Source organism: Phocoena phocoena, chromosome 15 (genome assembly GCF_963924675.1).
Source record: "Phocoena phocoena chromosome 15, mPhoPho1.1, whole genome shotgun sequence".
Lineage (NCBI taxonomy): Eukaryota > Metazoa > Chordata > Mammalia > Artiodactyla > Phocoenidae > Phocoena > Phocoena phocoena.
Genome location: NC_089233.1, coordinates 14947099 through 14972082, shown reverse-complemented (window position 1 = coordinate 14972082; position 24984 = coordinate 14947099). Strand labels below are relative to the sequence as shown.

The 24984-nt window shown below is 44.5% G+C and overlaps 2 protein-coding genes and 2 non-coding genes across 5 annotated transcripts; all 4 read left to right on the top strand.

The window, feature by feature from the left end:
* The first annotated feature begins 348 nt into the window (after nucleotides 1-348).
* CCT6A (chaperonin containing TCP1 subunit 6A) lies at nucleotides 349-10142 on the top strand. Of its 2 annotated transcripts, XM_065891774.1 has the most exons (14): nucleotides 349-560; nucleotides 1009-1072; nucleotides 2494-2628; nucleotides 3489-3662; nucleotides 4428-4531; nucleotides 5149-5259; nucleotides 5489-5648; nucleotides 5734-5816; nucleotides 6477-6573; nucleotides 6886-7033; nucleotides 7449-7582; nucleotides 8135-8237; nucleotides 9419-9491; nucleotides 9750-10142. In XM_065891774.1, the coding sequence occupies exons 1-14, from the start codon at nucleotides 424-426 to the stop codon at nucleotides 9820-9822; spliced, it is 1596 nt and encodes a 531-aa protein (XP_065747846.1). In that variant the 5' UTR covers nucleotides 349-423; the 3' UTR covers nucleotides 9823-10142. The 2 variants fall into 2 exon arrangements, with proteins under 2 accessions (XP_065747846.1, XP_065747847.1); XM_065891775.1 differs by lacking the exon at nucleotides 2494-2628 and having other exon boundaries at nucleotides 424-560; nucleotides 9750-9822.
* On the top strand, nucleotides 3223-3356 carry LOC136135758 (small nucleolar RNA SNORA22). The gene has a single exon (XR_010656603.1). It is a non-coding gene; the product is annotated as a small nucleolar RNA SNORA22 (small nucleolar RNA).
* LOC136135753 (small nucleolar RNA SNORA15) lies at nucleotides 7082-7221 on the top strand. The gene has a single exon (XR_010656598.1). It is a non-coding gene; the product is annotated as a small nucleolar RNA SNORA15 (small nucleolar RNA).
* Nucleotides 10143-11492: 1350 nt separating the features above from the next.
* On the top strand, nucleotides 11493-24642 carry SUMF2 (sulfatase modifying factor 2). The gene is made up of 9 exons (XM_065892361.1): nucleotides 11493-11584; nucleotides 14439-14595; nucleotides 17739-17853; nucleotides 18285-18329; nucleotides 18695-18845; nucleotides 20073-20128; nucleotides 22293-22377; nucleotides 22545-22689; nucleotides 23936-24642. The coding sequence occupies exons 1-9, from the start codon at nucleotides 11518-11520 to the stop codon at nucleotides 24018-24020; spliced, it is 906 nt and encodes a 301-aa protein (XP_065748433.1). The 5' UTR covers nucleotides 11493-11517; the 3' UTR covers nucleotides 24021-24642.
* The last annotated feature ends 342 nt before the right edge of the window (nucleotides 24643-24984 follow it).

Here is a 24984-nt window from a genome sequence, read left to right as displayed (position 1 = left end):
GGAGTCCCACCCTACACCCTGCAGCCGGAGGCCTCCGGGAAAGAGCAGCCGCCTCTCCCCTCACGCCCTGACGCACGCGGCCAACAAGCCCGCTCCGCCTACACCCTCTGATCCGGGGTCAGCAAAACCCGGCGCTGGGCAGCGCACGGGAGGCCCTGCGAGCCCTGGTTGCCAGGGGGAAACGCTCCTCCCGAGCACAATGGCGCCGCGGCCAACGCGAGGGGCGGGGCTACGTGCGCCCGCGACCCAATGAGTGGCACCGGCCGATCCGAGGCCCAATGGCGGCGGCGCGCGGGCACGCTGGAGGCGGGTCCGGCGCGCCCGACTTTTCCAGAAGATCCGGATAGCGCCTCCCAGCCACGCTGAACCGGCTCTGGGCTCTCCGGACGCTGGGTTCCCTCATTTTCTTCTGCTGGGTCAGCTATGGCGGCCGTGAAGACCCTGAATCCCAAGGCTGAGGTGGCTCGAGCCCAGGCAGCGTTGGCGGTCAACATCAGCGCAGCCCGGGGGCTGCAGGACGTGCTGAGGACCAACTTGGGGCCTAAGGGCACCATGAAGATGTAAGGCGGGGCTGGCGGGGAGGGCTGGGCTGGCATCGCGCACCTCGCGCTGTCGCGGGCCTGCGCCGGGGACTGAGGCCTAGAGCCCGCCGCCTCCGGGCCTCTGCGCTCGCCGCGGCGCCCTTTCTTCCCCGCATTGTCCCGGGTCGGTCCTATTTCTTGCCCTGGCCGTTTCCTTTGGTGGTCGATGCCGCCTCCGCCGAGAACAAAGCTGCCCGCGTGCGCGGCGCGGCCCTCCCTGCCCGGCGCGCTTGGGACCTAAGAGACCCTGAGGACTGTTTCCCAGACGGGAGGGAGTGGGCATTGCACCATTCTTGTTACCGGAATTAGAGAACCAACCCTTGGCCCCAGCTCCTGAGGATCTGGGTAAAGCCCGATTTTTATGGGCCTCTTAATTTAGTCTCCATTGAAAAAGTCACACTGTGATTCATTTCTGCCCATTGAACAGGCTTGTTTCTGGTGCTGGAGACATCAAGCTCACTAAAGATGGAAACGTGCTGCTTCATGAAATGGTGAGAGGCTGCTAGACTAGGTCCAAAATGTCTTGGTTTTCCGTAGTACATTTGATTTGTAGGAAGACTTTTACTATTTTACAAAGTAGGAGAAAATCATACTTATCCTTCTCAACGGGTAGGTTTCCAGACAACGGAAGAAGTAGAAAAAATGTAATCAGTACTGTTGACAGTACGATACAGTGAGAGCCCTGGAGTCTAATAAACTTCCTTTTGAATCCCCTGCCCTTGCCATTTAAAGCCTTAGTTAAAGGGTTTTAATTACTAAAATTCTAATAAAAACTGAGAGCAATTGACATAATCAGGGAAGCAAAATGCGACAGGATGGTTATACTTTTTCAAACAGCATTTCTTTTGTTATATCACACTTCTCCACCACCAACTGGAGGAGAAATAAAACTACCATTTTTAAAGTCCCAGTGACTAAGAATCTGAGGTTAACTGAGAAGAGCAGTCATTTTACTCATCCCTAAGTTTCCAAAACCTAACAGTTCAAATCGTAGAAAAGGAAATGACTTGCCTATGTTTTGAGTTTAGAGTAAAATTTAGAGTTTTGATGATAGCAATCATGCCTTCAACATTCCAGGTGTTTGTAAATATCTTCAGTAAGGAATAGCTAACCTAGAAGGTGTAGTTTTTGTTTCGTGGCTTAAGTGGTGGCCTGTGCTAGCAGAGAACAGTAGGAGCCATAGTTAGTTTAAACTTGATGTCAGAAAAGCTGTCTCTACATGACTTAAATTTTCCCTAATTGAATGATAGTCTGCTTAGATTCTTAAAACTGTGAGTGTCCCCAAAGACATAAAAGACTGGACAACTGTACAGGATTAAAGGAGTGTAAGAAGACAAAAGCAGTGCAGGAGCCATGTTGGAGCCTTTGTAATTAAGAATCTGTGGGTGACAAACAATGAATATTGTTTTTCCAAAACCTTTCCAGAGTTACTTAGCATCCACTGATGATCTTTGCTAAAGAGGCTAAGTTTTTCTTTTCTTTTCTTTTCTTTTTTTTTTTCATTTTAATTATTTGTTCAGTGCCAAGTAAACTGGGCAGCTAGGCTTTCATTTAAAAGGCACTTGGTTTATTCTCACAAGAATCTTAAAATTGTCATAAAGAGGCATGCATGGAACATGGATTTGAAATTATTGTTCTTGTTAGTTCTATCACCTTGAGTTAACCTTAACTGGGTCTCACATTTCCTCATCAGTAAGGTGGAGATAATCTAAGAAGGAAACAAATCTATATAGGAAGGTGTTTCTGTCATCATAAACTGATAGCTAATGGTGAGTTTTTAATCAGAGTAATATGTAGCTGTACACTTGGGCATTTTGTGCAGATAGATTAGCCTTTCACACATTTTAAGGTATATTTGGGCTGTTTTCATTTTTAAGTTGTTCCACGAATTTTTTTCTTTCTCTACCTGCAGCAAATTCAACACCCAACAGCCTCCTTAATAGCCAAAGTAGCAACAGCCCAGGATGACATAACTGGTGATGGTACCACTTCCAATGTCCTAATTATTGGAGAGCTCCTGAAGCAGGCGGATCTCTACATTTCTGAAGTATACATGATTCTTGTGTTTCTGTGATATTTTATTGTGTATAGGAAGTAATCTTACTTTTACTTATAAAAACTGATGTGCTAGTGGTAACTGAGGCCATATAATAGAATGTAAAGAGCATGGGGTTAAATATGGGAACAAGGGTCTGTATCGTACTCTGACACAAATTTACTATGATCCTGGATGAGTTGAAGAATCTTCCTTGGCCTGAAATGTGTTTTTTATCAAGTTGCATTGCATATACAGTTTTTATATGCCTATAACAGATTAATAATTGTGATGTAGAAATGGAATATTCAGGATTAGGCATATTTTTAAGGAAAAAGCTAACAAAAACCTTGAATTTAAATAAGAATAGTACAACTTTTTTAGCCCTGAGTAGTTCCAAGGTTAAAGCAAACCTCAGTGAGTACTAATCTGATGTTAGGAAGAATTCCTGGGAAGAGAGAGAAAGCAGACTCTTAGTCTCCCTGTTTATTTTATTAGTAAATGGTGTGAATTAATTTCATATCACCTATAGGAAAGATATAATGGTCCTATTGACTGCCAATTGTTATGACACAGTATTGAGTTTTGGGCGTTATCCCTTGTGGTTTGCACAGTGAACACCCAAGTGTGCTTTATAGTTCCCTTGGCTTTGACTCTGTGCTAGAGCAATGTCTGTTCTTTTCCTCTGCATTGAAAGGACTATTTATCCTTTTAAATGTATTCAGAAAGTCAGCACATTATATTAATTGTGTTTAAGGGTATGAATGATCCAGAATATCCCTTCATAAATTTGCTTTATCGTGAGCTATAGTTGCATCTAACTGAAGGTCTCTGTTGTTAGTGGCGGTTTTGTAATTGTGTGTTTATTATAGGGTCTTCATCCCAGAATAATTACGGAAGGATTTGAAGCTGCAAAGGAAAAGGCACTTCAGTTTTTGGAACAAGTCAAAGTAAGCAAAGAGATGGACAGGGAAACACTTATAGATGTGGCCAGAACATCTCTACGTACTAAAGTTCATGCTGAACTTGCTGATGTCTTAACAGAGGTATGTGTTAAATTTGATATGTGTCTGGTACATTACACCTATACTGAAAACCCCTGGCAACTGGAAACATCAGTATTCTTACTAATTCCAGTTATAGAGTGCCATGTGAAGTCTTCACAGTACCATCCTGTGTGGAGTAAGTAGGTTCATTTTTGTGGCAGTGATAACCTGATCTGTGGCCCTAAAAATAGAAAAAATAAGTAAAGTGAGAAAATCGTAATAGCATACCTGGCGAGGTTATGAAGGTATAATCAGAGCTTTCAGTAAAAGAGGTTTCTAAAATGGAGATTTCCTTATTAAAAAGCCACTAGTAGTAGAGATGTTAGTGATTCGTTAGGTAATTACACATTGAGGTTTCAGAAATGTAGATGACTTCAGCCCTTTACAAATAATGCATTCTATTAGCGTGTAAAAAAAGACTTGGGGGGCTTCCCTGGTGGCGCAGTGGTTGAGAGTCCGCCTGCCGATGCAGGGGACACGGGTTCGTGCCCCGGTCCGGGAAGATCCCACATGCTGCGGAGCGGCTAGGCCCATGAGCCATGGCCGCTGAGCCTGCGCGTCCGGAGCCTGTGCTCCGCAATGGGAGAGGCCACAAGAGTGAGAGGCCCGCGTACCGCAAAAAAAAAAAAAAAAAAAAGACTTAGATCAGTACAGAGATTTTTAAAGACGAGAAGCTGTCTGCTTTAAACTTTTCTGAAGATTAAACAACATAAGTGTCTCAACTTCTGCTAGTCAAATTCATTGAATGGTTATACTCTGTTGCAGGCTGTAGTGGACTCCATTTTAGCCATTAAAAAACAAGATGAACCTATTGACCTCTTCATGGTTGAGATCATGGAAATGAAACATAAATCTGAAACTGATACGAGGTAGGTAGTAGAATGCTATGAAATAAAGAGTGTTTACAAACTCGAAGGAGTTTATACAATACATATATTTTGCCTGTTTTTTTTTTTTTTTTTTTGTCTTTGAATTAACGTATATTGCCTAGATGAGTATTTCATTTACTCAGTAGTATCTGTTTCCTCTTGAAATGAAGTTAATGGTATGTATTTTTACATAGAATGATTCTGGAAAGTCAACTACATCAGTCATTTGGCATTTATTGAACAAAGCATATGGGAGACTTCAGGGAATTTTAAAGAAAATTCTTTAAAAGACCTAGTTTGGAAGCGTTTTTTAAATGAGGTGATCACAGTTTAATAGCCTACCAAACTTGTGACTATTCCTCTGCAGAATCTTCTGCACAAGACGGGGTTGTTACTTTCATTTGAATGGCTTGTTTTTGTCATGTTCTGGAATTCTGCTTTCTCACAATTGAACCTTGCTAGGTATTACCCAAAAGTCCTGTTCAAATAGCTCAAGAAATAAAGCTGATTGTGTGAAAATTATCAATACAGTCTCAAGTCATTGTTTTAGTTTTGTTAGCGTATGTTACACCCCATCTGGAAATCAATAAGAATATAATTTTTACGTGTTGTAACAGCTTGATCAGAGGTCTTGTTTTGGACCATGGGGCACGGCATCCTGATATGAAAAAGAGAGTAGAAGATGTGTACATCCTCACATGCAACGTGTCATTAGAATATGAAAAAACGTGAGTTTATATATATCTCCTTAAAAATGGAAGAGAGGTGGAAGAGCTTGATATTTGGGGTAAGTCACTTTTTTGTGAGAATCAGTTTCCCGGCTGTACGGACAATAATGCCTCTGGGGTTTCGGAAAATTACAGGAAATAGTCTCTGAAAACGTACCAGGGGTAGAATTGGAGCTCGGTGACTATTTGCTAAATATTTCCTCCCCTTTCTGTAACTTCCTTTTTTTAGAGAAGTGAATTCTGGCTTTTTTTACAAGAGTGCAGAGGAGAGAGAGAAACTAGTGAAAGCTGAAAGAAAATTCATTGAAGACAGAGTTAAAAAAATAATAGACCTGAAAAAGAAAGTCTGTGGTGATTCAGATAAAGGATTTGTTGTTATTAATCAAAAGGTGAGAAATTTTGTTTTATAAACTAGTGTGTATCTTTTTATTTTAAAGGTAAAATATTGAAACTTATTTTTTGTTGTTGTTATAGGGAATTGACCCCTTTTCCTTAGATGCTCTTGCAAAAGAAGGCATAGTAGCTCTGCGCAGAGCTAAAAGGAGAAATATGGAAAGGTACGGATAGCAGATTATCTGTGATGTGAATTTCACTTATTTTGCAAGTTAACTTAAATTATTCCTTTTATTCCTCTTATTTTTGTGATTTTCTTATTTTTTATTGCGATAAAATACACATAATATAAAATTTATCATATTACCTGTGTTTTCCAGGATCACATTTCTTTTTAAGGATAATATTCCATTGTATGGGTATACCACATTTAGTTTCATTTATTCCTTTATCTGTCAGTGGACATTTATTTGGGTTTCTGCCTTGGCTGTTGTGAATAGTGCTGCTATGATTGTTGATATACTTGTTTTATTTTTAAATGATGACCTATACCGTACATATTTTTCCATGTCAAGAGACAGCATCAAAGGTTTCAGAGGAATACTTTCTTCCAAAGAGCTCACCATGATGAAGAGCTCTGTGCACCTTTAGATTTCATATCAGAGGAGTATTTGCTGACTTAAGAGTGGCTTAAATGGAGAGTTAGGAGAAAAGACCAGTTTTCAGCTAGTTGGTGGTGAATGGAAAGGCTTAAGCTAAAATATATTTTAGAATATGATTTTCGCATGTAATTCTGATAAAGATTGCTTTCTAAAAATACTAATCTCTAAACAAAACTAATAAAATCCCTTCTGCATCTCCCTTAAAACACTTGAATATTTCAGGCTGACTCTTGCTTGTGGTGGGGTAGCCCTAAATTCTCTTGAAGACCTAAATCCTGATTGTTTGGGACATGCAGGACTTGTCTATGAATATACATTGGTAAGTGTATTTTCTTTCCAAAATAATACTACTTTTTGGCTCATGAATTCTTCAGTAGTTAAAAATTCATTCAAACTTTGGATGATATTTTTGCTTTGTTAATATACATTTTGATGATTTATATGTAGTAATAAGCCATTGATGGGAAAATCACATTTCTTTTATGTGACTTTTTAAAAGAAGTTATTTGCTTTAATGTGATCAGTGCTGTGCCCTATTAATATGCCACTTATTCCTTCATAAGGCCCTCTCATCTGGTCATTCTTTGCACAACCGTATCCTGGTTTTTGAAAATACTGTCTCTTCACACAGGGAGAAGAGAAGTTCACCTTTATTGAGAACTGTAACAATCCTCGATCGGTCACATTATTGATCAAAGGACCAAATAAGCACACACTTACTCAAATCAAAGATGCAATAAGAGATGGCTTGAGGGCTGTTAAAAATGCTATTGATGATGGTAAGATCGTCACTGTATTTAAATTATATTCTTTTGCTAGTCTAAAAGGCATGGCTGAATACTGTGTTCTTTTTATCAGTAGTTTACACAGCCAGACACCATGCAAAAGTAAAGTTTTACCTTTAAAATAGCTATGATGGTATGCTAAGTTTTTTCATGGCATGCTGTTGTTAAAAGGAGGTACAAATAAATGAACTAATAAGAGCTTTCAGGATTTTCCATGTGCTAGTTAAATCATTCTGCTGTTTGATAATGTTGCCTGTATTGCTTTCAAATGTAATATTAAAATTGCTGTGGTTATACTGAATTCTCAAATTAATGGATTTCCTGTGTGTTTTATATATTTTCTTACAATTGCCTCTACAGTTTTATTTTCTTTGTAGCTTAGCATTTCTCTCTTCCTCCCACCCAACAGGCTGTGTAGTTCCAGGTGCTGGTGCAGTGGAAGTGGCAATGGCAGAAGCCCTGATTAAATACAAGCCCAGTGTAAAGGGCAGGGCCCAACTTGGAGTTCAAGCATTTGCTGATGCATTGCTCATTATTCCCAAGGTGTGAATGCTTTAACTGTTTTCTAAACTACACCAAAATGATTCATCTGATGAAAACTTTTTGCTAATGTGGGTTTTTTCATAATGTGGATTTTGAATAAAAAGGGTTCATCAGTTTTCACCCTAACACTAGAACAGGTATTTCTTATTATCTGAACGTATTGGTTCCTCTGGAGGGGAGGCTTGAATATCTGATGTTTCAGATGGCAAGAGATAGCTGTTTTAAGAGGGTTTGCAGTGTGGGGGTACAAACTTGCTTTTTGTTTTTGTTTTAAACTAAGGTTAATACTGTGATTTTTCTATTGTATGCTTACTTGAGGGTACAGTTTATGACCAGTATATTGCCGGGCTTGGGGTGGATTAGTGAGTTGGTTGGTAATGTATATCTAGTCATTCTCTAAAGTGAACATAAATACCGGTCTGTTTTCACTTATTAAGGGTTTGGTTTTTTTGTTTTGTTTTTTTAACTATTAATTGGAAATACTGTTCATTTATTACAGACTTGACTATCTGTTATTAGGTCCTGTCTTTTAAATAAATTTGTTTCCTTTAGGTTCTTGCTCAGAACTCTGGTTTTGACCTTCAGGAAACACTAGTTAAAGTTAAAGCAGAGCATTCAGAATCAGGTCAACTTGTGGGTGTAGACTTGAACACAGGTAAGGAGGATGTGACTATTTGTAGGGGGTGAACTAGATACTATAGGTGAGGTAAGACCAGGAAGGACAAAAAAAAATGGGAGAGAGAAGAATCTTGCAGTTGCTTTTGCTCTTTGACACCAGTGCTATCCGGAATCTCTGGGTTCTAAAGTATGATACAAAAATGTAATGACTAGATACAGAAATAAAGGGAATTGAGGAGACATTTGAATAATTTAGAAGAGTACAGATATGTTGATATTGCTGAGTTGTGGTAGGTGGTTTGGGTTAATGTTGAAGGGTTTCATGTTGAGCTTGCTTTACTGTTTTTTATCAGGGACTTTGATTAAAATGATACATTTCATGATCATACTCATGGGTGAAAAAAGGCTGAGGATAGCAAAAAATGTAGGAAGAGGGAACCAAATCTAATAAAATGAGTGAAGCCCTGATCTTAGGCCAGTGTAATCCAAATTATACAAGTACAAAGTGGAAGAGAGACAACTGAGATACATCTTTGCAGTACGTGTAAGACCTATTGTGAACAGCATCATTCACATTCAAGTTAATATAAAAGGTTTCTTTTTTTAAAATTAACTTATTGTAGTATAGTTGATTTACAATGTTGTGTTAGTTTCTGCTGTATGGCAAAGTGAATCAGTTATACATTTAAATATATCCATTCTTAGATTCTATTCCCATATAGGTCATTACAGAGCACTGAGTAGAGTTCCCTGTGCTATACAGTAGGTTACTATCTATTTTATATATATATAGTAGTGTGTATATGTCAGTCCCAGTCTCCCAATTAATTTAAAAGATTTCTGGAATGAGGGTAATGATAAGCCTGTTTTGCCAGATTATATAGTTCAGGTGCTATACTTTAATATGGATAAATAGGAACGTCTCCAGAAAAACAGAGATGTTCAAAAATTTGGTAACCAAATAGAGCATTCCTATCACTGGAAGCATTCTAAGTAGAGGTCAGTCACTCATCAAAGCTGCTGTGCACAGGAGTCATGGTCTGGAGTACAACATTGGGCTAATTTGAGGAACTTTGGGTTCTCATAGATAATACTGGAGGAAATGAGTGACCATGGATGAGTGAGGCAGCACAAAATACTCTTATTAGTTCTTTCAGACAGTATTCTGATCATATGACCTGCTCTATATGATTTTAAGAATACTGGGTTACTTTTCAGGTGAGCCAATGGTAGCAGCAGAAGTAGGCGTATGGGATAACTATTGTGTAAAGAAACAGCTTCTTCATTCCTGGTAAGTTCGGGAAAGCCAAAATTATAACATTTGGGGAATATTCATACTCTTTAAAATTGGTATGTTTAATTTTCTTTCCATAAGAAAAGGTAATCAGTCAAAAGCAGCAACTAAGTGAGCCTTCTGTGTATGGAAAGGAAAGGGGAAACCTGACTGGATGTAATTTGTGCAATTTAGTTGGAGATTGAGTTGAATTATGAGTTGAATTAGAGTTCATACCTCAAGCCTGAGTCGTCTGATTTTTCCCCCCCTTTACAGCACTGTGATTGCCACCAACATTCTCCTGGTTGATGAGATCATGAGAGCTGGAATGTCTTCTCTAAAAGGTTGAATTGATGCTTCCGTTGTATCATCTGAATCATGAAGATTCTACAGAGTGATCCTAAGAATATAGCTATGGAATTTTTGTCCAAGCTTCAAATGATTTTCAAAGGATTTTCTTTTCCCATATAAAAAAAGGAGAGAACACTGGCATCTGTTCAGATTCTGAAGTTCTGAAATTATAATTACAATATTTTTTAAATTGCACTGTAGTGTACACATACAGGCCATACTTACCAATAAACAGGATGTTTTGCTTTAGCTTCAGTGATGTAAACATACATGTTAGATAAGCATATATTATCTACTGTATTAAATATTCCTTGAAAAACATTCTAATGGTTTAATCTTCTAATGAATGTATTTTATCTCCAATAGTTCCCCGTCATTAAGCATTTAAGTTTTCAATTTTTTTTTTTTTTTTTTTTTTTTTTTTTGCGGTACGCGGGCCTCTCACTGCTGCGGCCTCTCCCGCCGCGGAGCACAGGCTCCAGATGCACAGGCTCAGCGGCATTGGCTCACGGACCCAGCCGCTCCGCGGCACGCGGGATCCTCCCGGACCGGGGCATGAACCCGTGTCCCCTGCATTGGCAGGCGGACTCCCAACCACCGCGCCACCAGGGAAGCCCTAAGTTTTCAATTTTTATGCTAGTTATAAATAAGACTTAAGTAACTTAAGGTTTTGAAAGCATTCCTGCTTCCTTAGTATAAATCCTTTTGAGCAGGGGTCCCCCCAACCCCTGGGCAGAGGACCAGTACTGTTCAGCGGCCTGTTAGGAACCAGGCCGCACAGCAGGTGAGCAGGGAGCAAGCAAGCAAAGCTTCATTTGCTGCTCCCCATCGCCTGCATGACTTCCTGAACCATCCCCGCCCCCCTCGAAAAACTGTCTTCTGCGAAACCAGTCCTGGTGCCCAAAAGGTTGGGGACAGCTGCTTTTGAGTAAAAAACATTATTGGATAAATTGGACTTTTCATGCTTTTAAAGTAGCTTTGCTAAACTGCTTCCCAGAAATGTTACGTTGTAGTGAGTAGAAAGATGGAAATAGAGTCAAGGGAGTTGAAAGAGCTGCAAGTCTAAAGTGGCAAAATGGGAAAGGCAGAGGTTAAATACATGGCTGAAGGCGTAGTAACTGAGGACCAGGTGAGGTAAGAGATTTTCAGGCAAGACGGTATTTTTGCACATCAGAACCTTGCTTAGGCTGATATCCCTCCCAAACCCTCTAGTGTCCTATTTTTCTCACCCAAATTACTGTTCTACATGTTGCTACAAAATACAGTAGGTATATTTGAAGACCTTGAAAGGGAAGTTGTGTTGCTAAGCTTTGCGTTAGGACTTAGCAGTTTCCTACAGTGAGCGTACAATAAATTGGAAGTTGAAACCTTTTCTGTGATCTTGCGGTGGTACTCCAGGGCACAAAAGGGAAGGAAATCAGTCCGTCCAAATGTTCACAAGCTAAAGAAGGGGCTTCTGGAATGGCAGGGTCTCTCGACCCCAACGCCGAGAAAATTGACTTCTCTTAATTACCTGGCCCGGCAACACTGGAGCTTCGGCCCCAGGACTAATTTCTAGGTGGGGCCGCGTAGAGGAGCAGTGCGCACGCGTGCGCAGGGCACGGTCGCCGACGTGATGCGCGCGGTGCGCGTGCGCAGCGGACCCGCACGGTGGCGCGTTTCCTCGTGGGGCTCCAGGGGTCGTGTTTTCGGCATGGGCACCTCACTGTCGCGGCTGCTGACTCTGCTGTCCCTCCTCTCCGGCCCGTGGCTCGAACTAGGTCAGTGTGCTGGCCTGCCCAACTGCCCCTGGCGCCTTTCGTCCATGGAGGCAGGAGAAAAAGGGTGGGGCGCTCGGCCCCTGCGGGGAAAGAGACGATGGCCGGTCTGCCAGCGTCCTGCGCTATCTTGCAGCGGCCGGAGGTGCCTCCCAGAGGCGGCCAACTTGGCGAGGTGTATCTCGCTTCTTTTATAGTTTTAACTTATTCTGGAATCTTTTGAGCATAAAAAAAGAATAAAACGATCCTCTCCCGTCCACCACGTACCCGGTGCCTAGTTTAAACGGTTGCCAATTTATGGCTTTAATCTTGCTTCCATGGGACCCTTCCCACTTTCTCCTTCCCCTGGGAAATTCATTTTGGAGTGAATCAAGGCACGATACAATTTTATTCCTCAATATTTAACTTGAATAACCAAAAAGACAAGAAGTCACGGGAAAAAAAAGTATCACTTTCCCACCTAAAACATTAACCGTACTCAACACCATTAAACATCCAGTTAGTGTTCAAGTTCACCTACTGTAAATGTTTTAAAATTATAGTTTACTTGTTGAATTAGTGTCTAAATAAAATTAATATATTGCTAGTGTGTGTGTGTGTGTGTGTGTGTGTGTGTGTTTTGTTTTGTTTTGGCTGTGTTGGGTCTTCATTGCTGCGCGTGGGCTTTAGTTGCCGCGAGCCGGGGTCTACTCTCTTCGTTGTGGTGTCCCGGCTTTTCATTGCGGTGGCTTCTCTTGTTGTGGAGCACAGGCTCTAGGCTCATGACCTTCAGTAGTTGTGGCACGCAGGCTTAGTGGCTGTGGCTCAAGGACTGTGGAGCACAGGTTTAGTAGTTGTGGTGCACATGCTTAGTTGCTATGCGGCATGTGAGATATTCCTAGATCAGGGATCGAACCTGTCCCGCTGCATTGGCAGGCAGATTCTTAACCACTGCACCACTAGGGAAGTCTCTGTGTGTTGTTTCTTAACTCCCTTTTAATCTGAGAATTTCCTGCTTTCTTTATTCCAACCCTCACCCCCCTTAAAGTGGACGAAATCATGTGTGAGTGTGTCAGAATGAGAATGAGAAAAGGGCCAAAAGATGGGATACTGGGGAACATGAAAAGATGAGGACTCTGCCTTTAGGGAAATTATAGTACTTAGACACTGTTAGGTAGAAACATAACAAAATAGTATGTCAAGCCAGAGAAGTGTGACCTTTTGGAAGTAGCACTGACCTGGAAGTAAGGAGACCCGGGTTTCTCCTGTAAACTAGCTCTTTAAGTCATTTCCCTTTTGGGTTTTGGTTTCCTCCTGTCCTATGAGGGGGTTGACATAAAGATCCTTTTAATTCTATGATGTTTGGAGGTATCCAAACAGGAAGTGTAAAGCAGTTCATTCAGTCATTTGATGATAATTACTGTGCACTTGTGCTAGGTGCCAGGGATACACTGGCAACAGATGTAGTTCTTTTCTTTCTGGAGCATATGATATAATGGTGAAAATCATTACGAATTGATAAGAGTTCAAACCAATGAAAAGGAAGAGTCAGAGAAACATGCGCAGTAGTATGGGTAGAAAGTTGATAGATGTATTTCAGAGTATAGTGTCTAGATTTATCTCGCTGGGACAAAAGGTTGTCGTGCAGAAGAATAGAGAGGCAAGGAAAGGAACTAAACATTTGTTGAAAACCTACTGGGACTTACCTGGTGGTCCAGTGGTTAAGATTCTGTGCTCCCGGCGACTTCCCTGGTGGCCTAGTGGTTAAGAATCCGCCTGCTAATGCAGGAGACACAGGTTCGAGCCCTGGTCTGGGAAGATCCCACATGCCGCGGAGCAACTAAGCCCGTGTGCCACAACTACTGAGCCTGCGCTCTGGAGCCTGTGAGCCACAACTACTGAGCCTGTGTGCTGCAACTACTGAAGCCCATGCACCTAGGGCCCGTGCTCTGCAACAAGAGAAGCCACTGCAATAAGAAGCCTGCACACCACAACAAAGAGTAACCCCCGCTGACTGCAACTAGAGAAAACCCGTGCACAGCAACGAAGACCCAACGCAGCCAAAAATAATAAATAAAAAAAAAAAAAAAAAAAAAAGACTGTGCTCCCAATTCAGGGGGCCTGGGTTTGATCCTTGGTAAGGGAACTAGATCCCACATGTATGCCACAACTAAGAGTTTGCATGCCGCAAGTAAGACCCGGCGCAAACAAATAAAATTAATTTTTTTTAAAAAGAAAGAAAACCTACCATGTGCTAAACATGTCACACATTATTTTAATGCAGCCATGCATTTGAGTTAGATATTATCCCCATTTTGTAGATGAAGAAATTGAAATCCAGACTAAGTAATTTGCCCAAGGTCACCCAGCAAATTAAGTTACAACAAGAATTTAAAGCCAAAAAAAATTTTTTTAATAAATTTATTTATTTATTTAATTTTGGCTGCGTTGGGTCTTCGTTGCTGCACGTGGTCCTTCTGTAGTTGCAGCGAGCGCGGGCTACTCTTCATTGTGGTGTGCGGGCTTCTCATTGCAGTGGCTTCTCTTGTTGGGGAGCACGGGCTCTAGGCGTGTGGGCTTCAGTAGTTGTGGCACAAGGGTTCAGTAGTTGTGGCTTGCGGGCTCTAGAGTGCAGGCTCAGTAGTTGTGGCACACAGGCTTAGTTGCTCTGTGGCATGTGGGATCTTCCCAGACCAGGGCTCGAACCCATGTCCCCTGCAATGGTAGGCAGATTCTTAACCACTTTGCCACCAGGGAAGTCCTAAAGCCAAATTTTTTAAGCTTCCATTGTTTTTTTCATTATAGTATTATGAGTTTTACATATGATCCAAATATTGCCACTTCTTTTATATATATTCGACTCTCTTTTTCTCTGCAGGGAATGGGCAGATGACCAACATGGTCCAGCTACCAGGTGGGAGATTCCAGATGGGAACAAATTCACCAGATGGCAGAGATGGTGAAGGACCTGTCCGGGAGGTGACGGTAAAACCCTTTGCCATCGACATATTTCCTGTCACCAACAAAGACTTCAGGTACATCCAGTGTTCTTCCAGGAGAAGTAAAGGCTATTCTAATCTTCATAATATTTAAAAGGAGATTAGCTTGTTCACTACCACATATCATCTTTGCAATGGTACAGTGAGATAAGTGTTATCTATGTTTTTAAGATGAAGAATCTGAAGTCCAGGGACTTCCCTAGTAGCACAGTGGTTAAGAATCTGCCTGCCAATGCAGGGGACACGGCTTCGATCCCTGGTCTGGGAAGATCCCACATGCCGCGGAGCAACTAAGCCCATGCGCCACAACTACTGAGCCTGTGCTCTAGAGCCCACGAGCCACAACTACTTAAGCCCTCACACCGAGAGCCCATGCTCCGCAACAAAGAGAAGCCACTGCAATGACAAGCCCATGCACCACAACGAAGAGTAGCCCCTGCTCACCGCAACTAGAGAAAGCCTGCGTGCAGCAACGAAGACCCAACGCAGCCAAAATTAAAAAAAAAAAAAAAAAAATATATATATATATATATATATATATAAAGTCCAAAGTTTTTGTTAGTAGCAGAGCTGGGCCTGGAACTGAGATCCTCAGACTCTTGAGCCAGTGGATTGTCCAGCGCACTGGGCATAGCACTGAGAAATATGGGCAGAAGTCAGACACTCAACAGAAACCTCTGCAACAGGGGAGAAGGAATTGGGAGAAGGGTCATAGTAGCTGAGAGTCCCTTAAATTCCCTTTACATTTACTTAGGGAAATGGCATTGTTTCCAGAATCAAACATTTTGGTTCCAGCTTAATCTAAGTAGCCATGTTGAGCTGCATCAGTGTCCCCAAGGTGGTATGTTATGGGTAGGTTAAAGTAGAAAATGATCCAGGACATATCTATAACTACCTTCAAATGGTAGAGGAGGGAGTATATAGGGAGGAGAGGGAAAGGAAGAGGAGGGGATGGGAAGACAATAAAGCAAATGTGAGAAATGACTTAAATGTTACGTTTGTGGACTTAAAACTTTTCAGGATAAAAAGTTTTGGGGAAAGTTTGATTCAGGAGACACAGGCTGAAATAAGCATAAGGATTGTCAGTATACTCCTCAGGCCTTTTGACTCATTGCTTCCACCTCTAGGGATTTGTCTTGAAGAATTAAAAGTTGTCCAAAAACATTTAGCTAAAAAACGTTTAGCTATTGATACAACGCTAATACATTTACAATGTCATCTTGTAAACAAATGTTAACAACTTTAGGATCACTTAAACATATTGTATCAATATAACAGACTACTTAGCAGCCCTTAAAAATCCTGTTGTCAAAAAGAGATAGTTCTGAAGTGTTAAGTGAAGAAAGTAGGTTACAAAATACTAAATAGGGTATGATCCCATTTTTTTAAAACTATATGTATAGAATGTATATGCATTAAGAAAGACCTGGAAGATGCAACGTGGCATTAGGTGACGGATTCTGCTCATGTTTTTGTAACTTCCAAAGGAAAATAATTACAGGAAGCACCTTCCGAAAGCTATTTAAAAATCCTTGGCTGTGGGGTGAAGGGGGAGAGAATATGGACAGGTATATCTTAGTGGCTGTGACAATGGATGATTTTAGTTTTTTTTCTTTTTACCTACCTCTGTTTCCTTGTTTTTCTATAATATGATGTTATATATGCTTTAAAACAATATTTTTAAACAGGAAAGTTATTAAAATCAAAGGAGAAATCACTTCTGATCAGGCTTGCACCGCATCATGACAACCAGAAACAGCTAGCTAGGTAGATGCATTCTTTTTTTTTTTTAATTTAATTTAATTTATTTATTTTTGACTGTGCTGGGTCTTCGTTGCTGCGCGTAGACTTTCTCTCGTTGTGGTCAGCGGGAGCTACTCTTCATTGCGTAGGCTTCTCATTGCGGTGGCTTTTCTTGTTGCGGAGCACAGGCTCTAGGCACGCGGTTTTCAGTAGTTGTGGCACACGGGCTTAGTTGCTCTGCGGCATGTGGGAACTTCCCAGACCAGGGTTCGAACCCTGTGTCCCCTGCGTTGGCAGGCAGATTCTTAACCACTGCGCCACCAGGGAAGCCCTAGATGCATTCTTTTATATTTTAAATTGACCTTTTATATTATGAAAATATAATGTCACCTCCAGGAAGCCCCTAAACTTTGCTTAGAAGCCATAATCTGTCTTCGCCTCTCTGGTAAAAGAGTCTCAAACCGTTCAGGTGGTCAGAGGTTGGTAAATAGCTGTTGCTACCAAATCTCATCTCCTCCTCCATTCTCAATGTCCCTTTGATGGGTGAACGATGTCTTCTCATATAAGAGGCCTGGCACAGATGGAGTACACTTAGCCCAGTGAAAACAATCCATCTTACCCTGGAAATCCGCTTGCTGAAATTTGCTCAGCCATACCAAGCTATATGAAAATCCATTCTAAACTCTTGGCAAGTCATTTTTGTTTGACTCAATCTCCCTCATCTGTCAGAGGGAGATAATAACCCCTGTTCTGCCTCCCTCCTGTGATTGTTGTGACATTAGGTATGTGACGAAGACCTTTCCGAAGAGAGACCCATTCCTACCCTTGAATCTTCTCAGCAGCTTTATTATCTCCAAAAGCTGGAGGTAACCCAGATGACCTGCAGCTGGTGAATGGATAAACAAAACATGGCCTATACACCCAATGGAATACTACTCAGCAATGAAAGGCAACAAACTGCAAAAAAAAAAAAAGGAACAGGGATGAATCTTGGAAGCAGTATGCTAAGTGAAAGAAGCCAGACCCCCCACACTGCATACTCCTGTATCATTCAATTTATGTGAATGTATATTCTGGGAAAGGCAAAACTAGAGAGAGAAACAACAGACCAGTGGTTGCAGAGGCATAGGGGAATTTTGGGGGCTGGTTGATGGAACTGCTCTGTATCTTGATTGTGATAGTGACTACGTGCTTTGTCACAACTCACAAAACTATACACCAAAAAGAGTGAATTCTCCTGTTTGTGAACTGCTCACACAGCAACAGATTTTAAAAGAAAATCTGCTCAGGCTCTCAGGTGAATTCCTTGTAGTTCCTGAAAATTCTGTGATGTGTGACTAATAGGATAAGGGTGTATGAGGTTTTCTGGAACAGGAGAGGGTGAGGGTGGAGCACAGAACCCTATTAGGTAAACCGTATGAAACATCTCTTTTCAGGGAGTTTGTCAGGGAGAAAAAGTACCAGACAGAGGCTGAGGTGTTTGGGTGGAGCTTTGTCTTCGAGGACCTTGTCTCTGATGAGCTTAGAAACAAAGCCACCCAGAAAATGCAGGTAAGAGAACCTAGGTTTGCAGCTGAGGGGATGGGAGTGGGACCTAGACGGAGAATCCTGTGGGATCTGGGGTCCCCTGGGCCACAGTAGAGAATCCAACCTGAGAACCAGAGGCAGGGAGGAAGCGAGAGAGCCACCCTGGAAGAGTCAGATGAACACACACTCCCAGGAGGTTCACCCCGTGCTGGTTTCTGTATAGGGAGACTCTGTAAAGATGCAGACACACACAGCGTCCAGTATACTCCCTGGACCAGCAAGAGAACCTCTTGAGAAGCCTCCCTCCAATACGGGTGGCGAGATTTTGGACACAGCCTCACTTGGACCACCTGAGTCTCGGCCTGAAGTCTCTGCTTTGCCTCCTGGGTGTCAGTCAGGAAGGTGCCCTCGCTGGGTCAGAGCATCATTTTAGTCACGTTCCTTCCTTTTCGCAGTCTCTCCTCTGGTGGCTTCCAGTGGAAAGGGCATTCTGGAGGCAGGTAAGGGTTGGTTCCTCTACTTTGTTTTCTCCCCCTGTTGACTCTTGGGAGGACTGGCTTCCCTAGACCCTTGCCCATCTAGAAATACTGAGTTTAAAAGGATGACAGAGAAATTTTAGGGAAGCATCCAAGCCACCCTGTTTTCTCTGCCCTAATCCTTTTACCCCTGGCCCATCCCATTTCTCCCTTTCGTCTCATGTTTAGTCCTTCTTTCTGACTCTGGACCTCTCCTCACTCACCAGGCTCTCTCTTCCCACTTCCTTGTTCCATCTGTGGTAAAAGCTGAACTCAGGCACCCTAAGCCTAGCCTTCCTCAGACTTCCACAAGCTCCCAGAAGCTTGTCTCACTTCAACCTGGCTATCAGCCTGCAGGTCCCGGCTCTGGCATCCGAGAGAAACTGGAGCTCCCAGTGGTACACGTGAGCTGGAATGATGCCCGTGCCTACTGTGCTTGGCGGGGAAAACGGCTGCCCATTGAAGAAGAGTGGGAGTTTGCTGCCCGAGGGGGCTTGAAGGGTATAGAGATGCCAAGTGATTTCCCTTTATTCTTTCTCCCCATCCTACCTTGCATGGGGGGCTTTAAAGGGTGGGATAGGTTTGTGCTCCCTAGAGCAGTGCTTCTTTTTTTTTATTTTATTTTATTTATTTATTTTTGGCTGCATTGGGTCTTTGTTGCTGTGCACAGGTTTTCTCTAGTTGCAGTGAGTGGGGGCCACTCTTCGTTGCAGTGCGTGGGTTTCTCATTACGGTGGCTTCTCTTGTTGCGGAGCATGGGCTCCAGGCGTGTGGGCTTCAGTAGTTGCAGCACACGGGCTCAGTAGTTCTGGCTCACAGGCTCTAGAGTAAAGGCTCAGTCTTTGTGGCGCACGGGCTTAGTTCCTCCGCGGCATGTGGGATCTTCCCGGACCAGGGCTCGAACCCGTGTCCCCTGCATTGGCAGGCGGATTCTTAACCACTGCACCACCAGGGAAGCCCCGAGCAGTGCTTCTTACACTGTGTAGTGATAGACCAGTTGTTGGTATTATTTCTAATCCATCTCAGACCAATACTTCCATAAAATAGCGTAGAACTTAGTAACTGGAAAATGGAATGAAAAAAACAGACATGTATTTTTTTAATTATTGGAGAGTCTACAGACAAGTTCCATTTCAATAAGTATAATCAGAACAACATAGCATAGGGAAAAAGAAAAGGATTACCTATACTGTATACCTTTTCCATAGCTGTATAGGGATTAATATAACATTGCTATTTGCTTATAACTTTGTTAGTTTGCAATCCTAGCTAAACAGAAAGTTCGAGTGAAATAGCAATTTCCCATATTCAACACCTCTACACAGTCTTTGAATGAACACTGGCTATACCAATAGTCAAAGTTATTAATGTGATAAATGAGGTTGCTTGTACACTTATCCAGTCTAAGTCTAAAGAACAAGTTTCTCAGTGCTTACTCTCAATTTCTGTACTTATCCCAGCATGAGCTGGTAACAGATAGTTTGCAGAATGGCATTGGTCAGAACCACACCTAGAATTGTCCTGTCCTGGAGCAAATCAGAAGCCAGGGCCTCCGAGTGCAATACTGTGAGTGGAAGGGAGGGGCGTGGGAAGTAAAAGTAAGTAATCTTATTCTTCTGTTCTCATCACTTCCTCACTTCCTTTCGGTTGCCTCGCTCTTTCTACCTTTCCCTTCTTCCCCAACTCCTCACCTCTCCCTCCTCCGCTGTCTCCTTGCCCTCCTGGCAGGTCAGGTTTACCCCTGGGGAAACGAGTTCCAGCCAAACCGCACCAACCTGTGGCAGGTAAGACACACGTTCCTCGCTCCTGTCCCTTCTCAGAGTGTTGATTGAGACCTGCTGTGGGCTAGACACTGTGTTAGGCTGTGGGACTCAGAGGCCTTCGTGTTGTAATGGAACTGAAAGCTGGTAAAGGGGTAAAGCAGAAGACAACGTGGTGGGGCTGTAGAGTGAAGATGTGCGGCGTGTGCTGGGGGTGTGCTGGGAGTGTGCTCTCTTGTGCTGCAAGAGCAGGGCGTGACTTCCCCGTGAACATGCCATTTGAGCTGATTGAACCGGAGTTTGCCATGAGAAAAGTGGAGGAAACAACATGCATGTCAGCAGTGGATAAGGAAAGGGTGCTGTGTGTTCAGAGACATGCCAGACTCGGAGAGGCTAGCGCACAGGGAAACAGGGGGTATAGGAGATGAAGTAGGCAGTGGATTGGAGGCAGATTATGAAGGACCAGGGGTGCCAAGATGTGGTTTTAGATTTTACCCTCCAGGCAGTGGGGAGCCGACAGAGGTCTTGAAACAGGGGAGCGACAACATCATTTTGATTTGGGGGATGCTGATTGTTGAAAATTTGTGTGGGATCAAATGAAGTAGAGCTGCAGGAGGTCTCTGAATCCGAGGCTGCGGCCATGGCCCAGGGATGTGAACACTTGCATGAAGTGGAAGTGAAATCGAGAGGAAGCCAGGTGGGAGACGCCTGCCTGAGAGGAGAGACAGGGTTTGGTACTTCGCCAAACGTGGAGGAGTGGAAGACAGAAGGACTCAAGCATGAATCCAAGCTTGGGCAAGAGGGTGCTGGTGTGACCATTATCCAGAATAGATAATATGCATGTTGGGGGTCAGAGGGATAGAACTTCGTCAGTTTAGGATCAGCCTAGCTTATGCTGCCTTTGGGTCATGGATATGCTCAGTAAGAGCTTGAAAGTATGAGTTTGGAGCTTAGGACAGAAGTCTGGGTCAGAGCAACTGGTTTGAAGTCAACGGCGTACACTGTAGGCAGGAATGACATCCCCCAAGGGGACTCTGCAGCATGAGGGGAGCCCAGCACCAGCATTTTAGGGTGAAGCCTTGAAAAGGGCCTCAGGGATAGACTGACCTTTTAGATGATCTTGGGATCAGAGCTTTGCAAAAAGTCTTATCTGACTTACTCACCATGGGATCTTTGTTAAATTAACTGTTTTGAGTCTCAGTTGCTAGCTTTTTTTTTTTTTTTTTGGCTGCGTTGGGTCATCGTTGCTGTGCGCGGGCTTCTCATTGAGGTGGCTTCTCGTTGTGGTGCATGGGCTCTAGGAGTGCAGGTTTCAGTAGTTGTGGCACATGGGCTCAGTAGTTGTGGCTTGTGGGCTCTAGAGTACAGACTCAGTAGTTGTGGCACACAGGCTTAGCTGCCCCGTGGCATGTGAGATCTTCCCGGACCAGGTCTCGAACCCGTGTCCCCTGCACTGGCAGGTGGATTCTTAACCACTACACCACCAGGGAAGTCCCAGTTGCTAGCTTTTTAAAGGGAGAAAATACTTGCCTCACAACCTGGTCAGGATTAAAGACATAGATGTAGCAGCCCTAGCACATAGTTGGCGATGGGTAAATTGTAGCCCCTTCATCTTCCCTTTCATAAGATCAGCCCCCATAGAGCAGGGGCAGCTGAACTCCAATTTCAATGAGAAGCAGAATGAACAAGTTGAACAAAATGCGTCAGCAAATACAGGTTATTTTTCCAGAATGTTGGCAGTAAAAAGCAGGAGGTGAGGAAGGCAGGGTCAGAGCAGACGAGGGAGAGTTAAGCCTGTTGGTGATAGAAGGGAAAGCGATGGTACAGGGGAGCACAGGATGAGCGTCTCGTTCCTGAGGAGACGGGTGCCGGTCAAGGAGGAGGGGAGGCAGAGCCTTTCTTCTCAAGGCACATGGGGAGGAAGTCGAGAAAGTGGGAGTGGGGCAGGCTGGTGTGGACACAGGGGAAACGACACATTTCCTAATCCAGCCAGGAGGTCATAGTAGAGGACACGAGGCAGCTGGTTAGGGAGCTCAGGGTGGGAACCTCGGGTCACTGCCCCGTGCCCTTCCCCTACCACAGAGGATACTGCAAGATGGCCTTGGTTTAAACTCCTCTGGGCAGGTGGGAGCAGCTGCCTTGGGAAAGGGTTGGTAAATCATTGAGCCTAAATTTCTCCCTCCCTCAGGGGAAGTTCCCCAAGGGCGACAAGGCTGAGGATGGCTTCCACGGAGTCTCCCCGGTGAACGCTTTCCCCCCACAGAACAACTACGGTAAGATTGCTCTTCGGGTTGCTGTCATGTCAGCGTTCACAGCTCGGCTGGTGGGATGGTCCTGCCTGAAAAGTGAGGTGGAGAGAAGCAGCACGGGGAAGCGTTAGCTCCCCAGGGCCATCGGGTGGCGCTCCCCAGCCTGGGCCAGACCCGCCACTGTGCTTCAGGGCTCTTTGACCTCGTGGGCAACGTGTGGGAGTGGACAGCGTCACCATACCAGCCTGCTGACCAGGACATGCGTGTCCTCCGGGGGGCATCCTGGATCGACACGGCGGACGGCTCTGCCAATCACCGGGCCCGGGTCACCACCAGGTGAGGGGCTCGGTAGCTGGGGGCTGAGGGTCTGGGTCCTGGTCTGCCAGAGCACAGGTGGCACCAGATCTGGCGTGGCCGCCGCTGCCGTGCCTCCCCCTCCACTGGGGGCTGTGGGTACAGAAGAGGAAGCAAGCCACACTTGCCATAGAAAGCCAAGAGCCCGGGACTGCTGGTGCCTTTTCCTGCCAGCTGTCAGCCCCAAGGCAGACTCTGTGTCCAGCATCTGAATTATGTGGTTTCCCCTCTTGTCCTCCAAGCTAGGCTTGCAGAGAGAGGGAAGTGGAATGGCCACATCGATAGGTCATGGCCAGGGGTCATGGAAATATTGACTCTTCCAACGAGTGTGCACATGAAAAGTCATTTTCTACAACCGTATTGTCTTACGATCAAGAAAAACTAGGCTCAGGGAGGTCCTGGAGCCTGCTCATTTCACACAGATGGCTAGTGGTGGCACCTGAATGGTGGAGTCCCCGGCTCCCGAGTCCCCTTCTAGGACCTTCCACCTTGTTCATCTGTGGATTTATTTTGGTTAATCTCCCTGCAACTCCTCCGGCTCCTGGGTTCCGGAAGGACTGTCGAGAAGCCACCGTTCCTGTGGCCTCAGGGTGTCAGGTTTGCAGGCGTTTCTTTGATACATTGAGCCCCTGGATTTTCCTCACCTTTTTCTTTAGGACAAAGTAGTGGAGAAAGTATTGGCCTGGGGACCAGGAAACTGGGTTTGCCACTGATTCTGTTGTGCCACTAAAGCAGTGGTTGGCCTTGGGCAAGACATTTAAATCTTTCTACTGTCTGACTCTGGGTCTGTGAGATGGTGAACAAAACACACCTTCCAGAGCAGTAAGGGAAATGGCAAATGAAGGAATACGTGTGAAACTTCTCTGGAAACTGGGCGGTACTGATTGGTGCTATGATAGTCTCACTTCTTGCCGACAGGTTTTTTTTGGCTGAGTTATTCTAAACTACCGACAGTCGAAGTTATTACTTGTGGCCTTTCCTTCCTTCCAGTTCAGTCTCTCAGGACCACCCTCACTTCCTCCACCCAAGGTCCCTTCTTACCCCTTTCCCCCAGGAATTGCACACCCTCAGGCCCTACCCTCACACACCAGACTGTGTATGCCCCCGCACCAGTCCCCAGGTGCCCCAGACCACAGCAGGCCCTGGGAGCTGGAGCAGGAGAGTTGGGTAAGGCCCTGGGTCCCTTTCTCAACAAATGTCCATTCTCTCTCCCCTTCTCTGGTGGCAGAATGGGCAATACTCCAGATTCAGCCTCAGACAACCTAGGCTTCCGCTGTGCTTCCAGTGCAGGCCGACCACCTGGGGAGCTGTGAGCAGCCACACAGAGATGAGGAGAGTCCCCCGTGGCACCCGTGGCACTCCCTGGCCACATGCCAAACACAGCCAAACTCGGGACTACGTCCATCCCCTCCCCCCTCCCCTGTGGCAGACACCTCTCCCCCGGGCAGGAAAGGCCCCTGACCTCCGCGGAGGGGCGCCACTGTCTCTTGGAGAAGGGGCCCAACTTACTGATTGTGCCCAGGAGCCGGACGTTTCTCTTAGAGGTCAAATACTGACCGTATGGGGGGCACATACTCAAAACAGTTGGGGCGCAGTGCTCTGAAAGGCAGTTTGTGAAAATATTTTAAATCTGCTCCCTCCAACTTTCTCGCTGTCTGACCCGGGGACCTGACATTGTTTGCTCAAGGCAGAATTTCCCCAGGTCTCCTTGTTTTCCCAGCAAGTTGCTGTAGAAGGAAAATGATTCCTTCATTTGCCTTATTTGTGGGGTTTCATGCACCTCCGAGGGAACCTAGTTTCCACCGTATGTGAAATGCAGTTCTGTGAGCTCTTTAAAGCACACTGTCAGTCTTAAAAGGGTCTAGGAGAATGACGGATTTACCAGGCGCAACTGTGTATCACGGGAGGCACAGTGAATAATACTCCACAAAGACAAACAGCAGAAGCTTCCCTTTCTATTATTAATTATGTAAGGGCTGCCCTGTGCCTCTAAAAACATGGCCCCAGAGAAGAACCTGCTCCTGTGCTGTCACTGGACTTTGTGAGGTCAGTAAAATCTCCTGTGATTGCGATTCTCAGACTGTTCTCTTTCATCCTCACCCTGGGACCCTAAAGGCGGTGCACCGAGTGTCAGTAACTGTGGGCCTCCCGTGAGGACAAGCGGACATGGTGGTACAGCTGGGCCATGGAGAGGCAGGGTACTTCTGGTTCTGGACCACAGCTGGTCCCCCATTCCGTGGGCCTGGCTCCAACTGCACTGACCACCGCGTGACGCCT

Coding starts and splice junctions, on each gene's coding strand:
- CCT6A (XM_065891774.1), top strand. CDS start 424: ATGGCGGCCGTGAAGACCCTGAATCCCAAGGCTGAGGTGGCTCGAGCC. Junction 3,663..4,427: donor TTGCTGATGTCTTAACAGAG/GTATGTGTTAAA, acceptor ACTCTGTTGCAG/GCTGTAGTGGACTCCATTTT. Junction 4,532..5,148: donor AAATCTGAAACTGATACGAG/GTAGGTAGTAGA, acceptor GTGTTGTAACAG/CTTGATCAGAGGTCTTGTTT.
- SUMF2 (XM_065892361.1), top strand. CDS start 11,518: ATGGGCACCTCACTGTCGCGGCTGCTGACTCTGCTGTCCCTCCTCTCC. Junction 11,585..14,438: donor CGGCCCGTGGCTCGAACTAG/GTCAGTGTGCTG, acceptor TTTTCTCTGCAG/GGAATGGGCAGATGACCAAC. Junction 17,854..18,284: donor AAGCCACCCAGAAAATGCAG/GTAAGAGAACCT, acceptor TCCTTTTCGCAG/TCTCTCCTCTGGTGGCTTCC.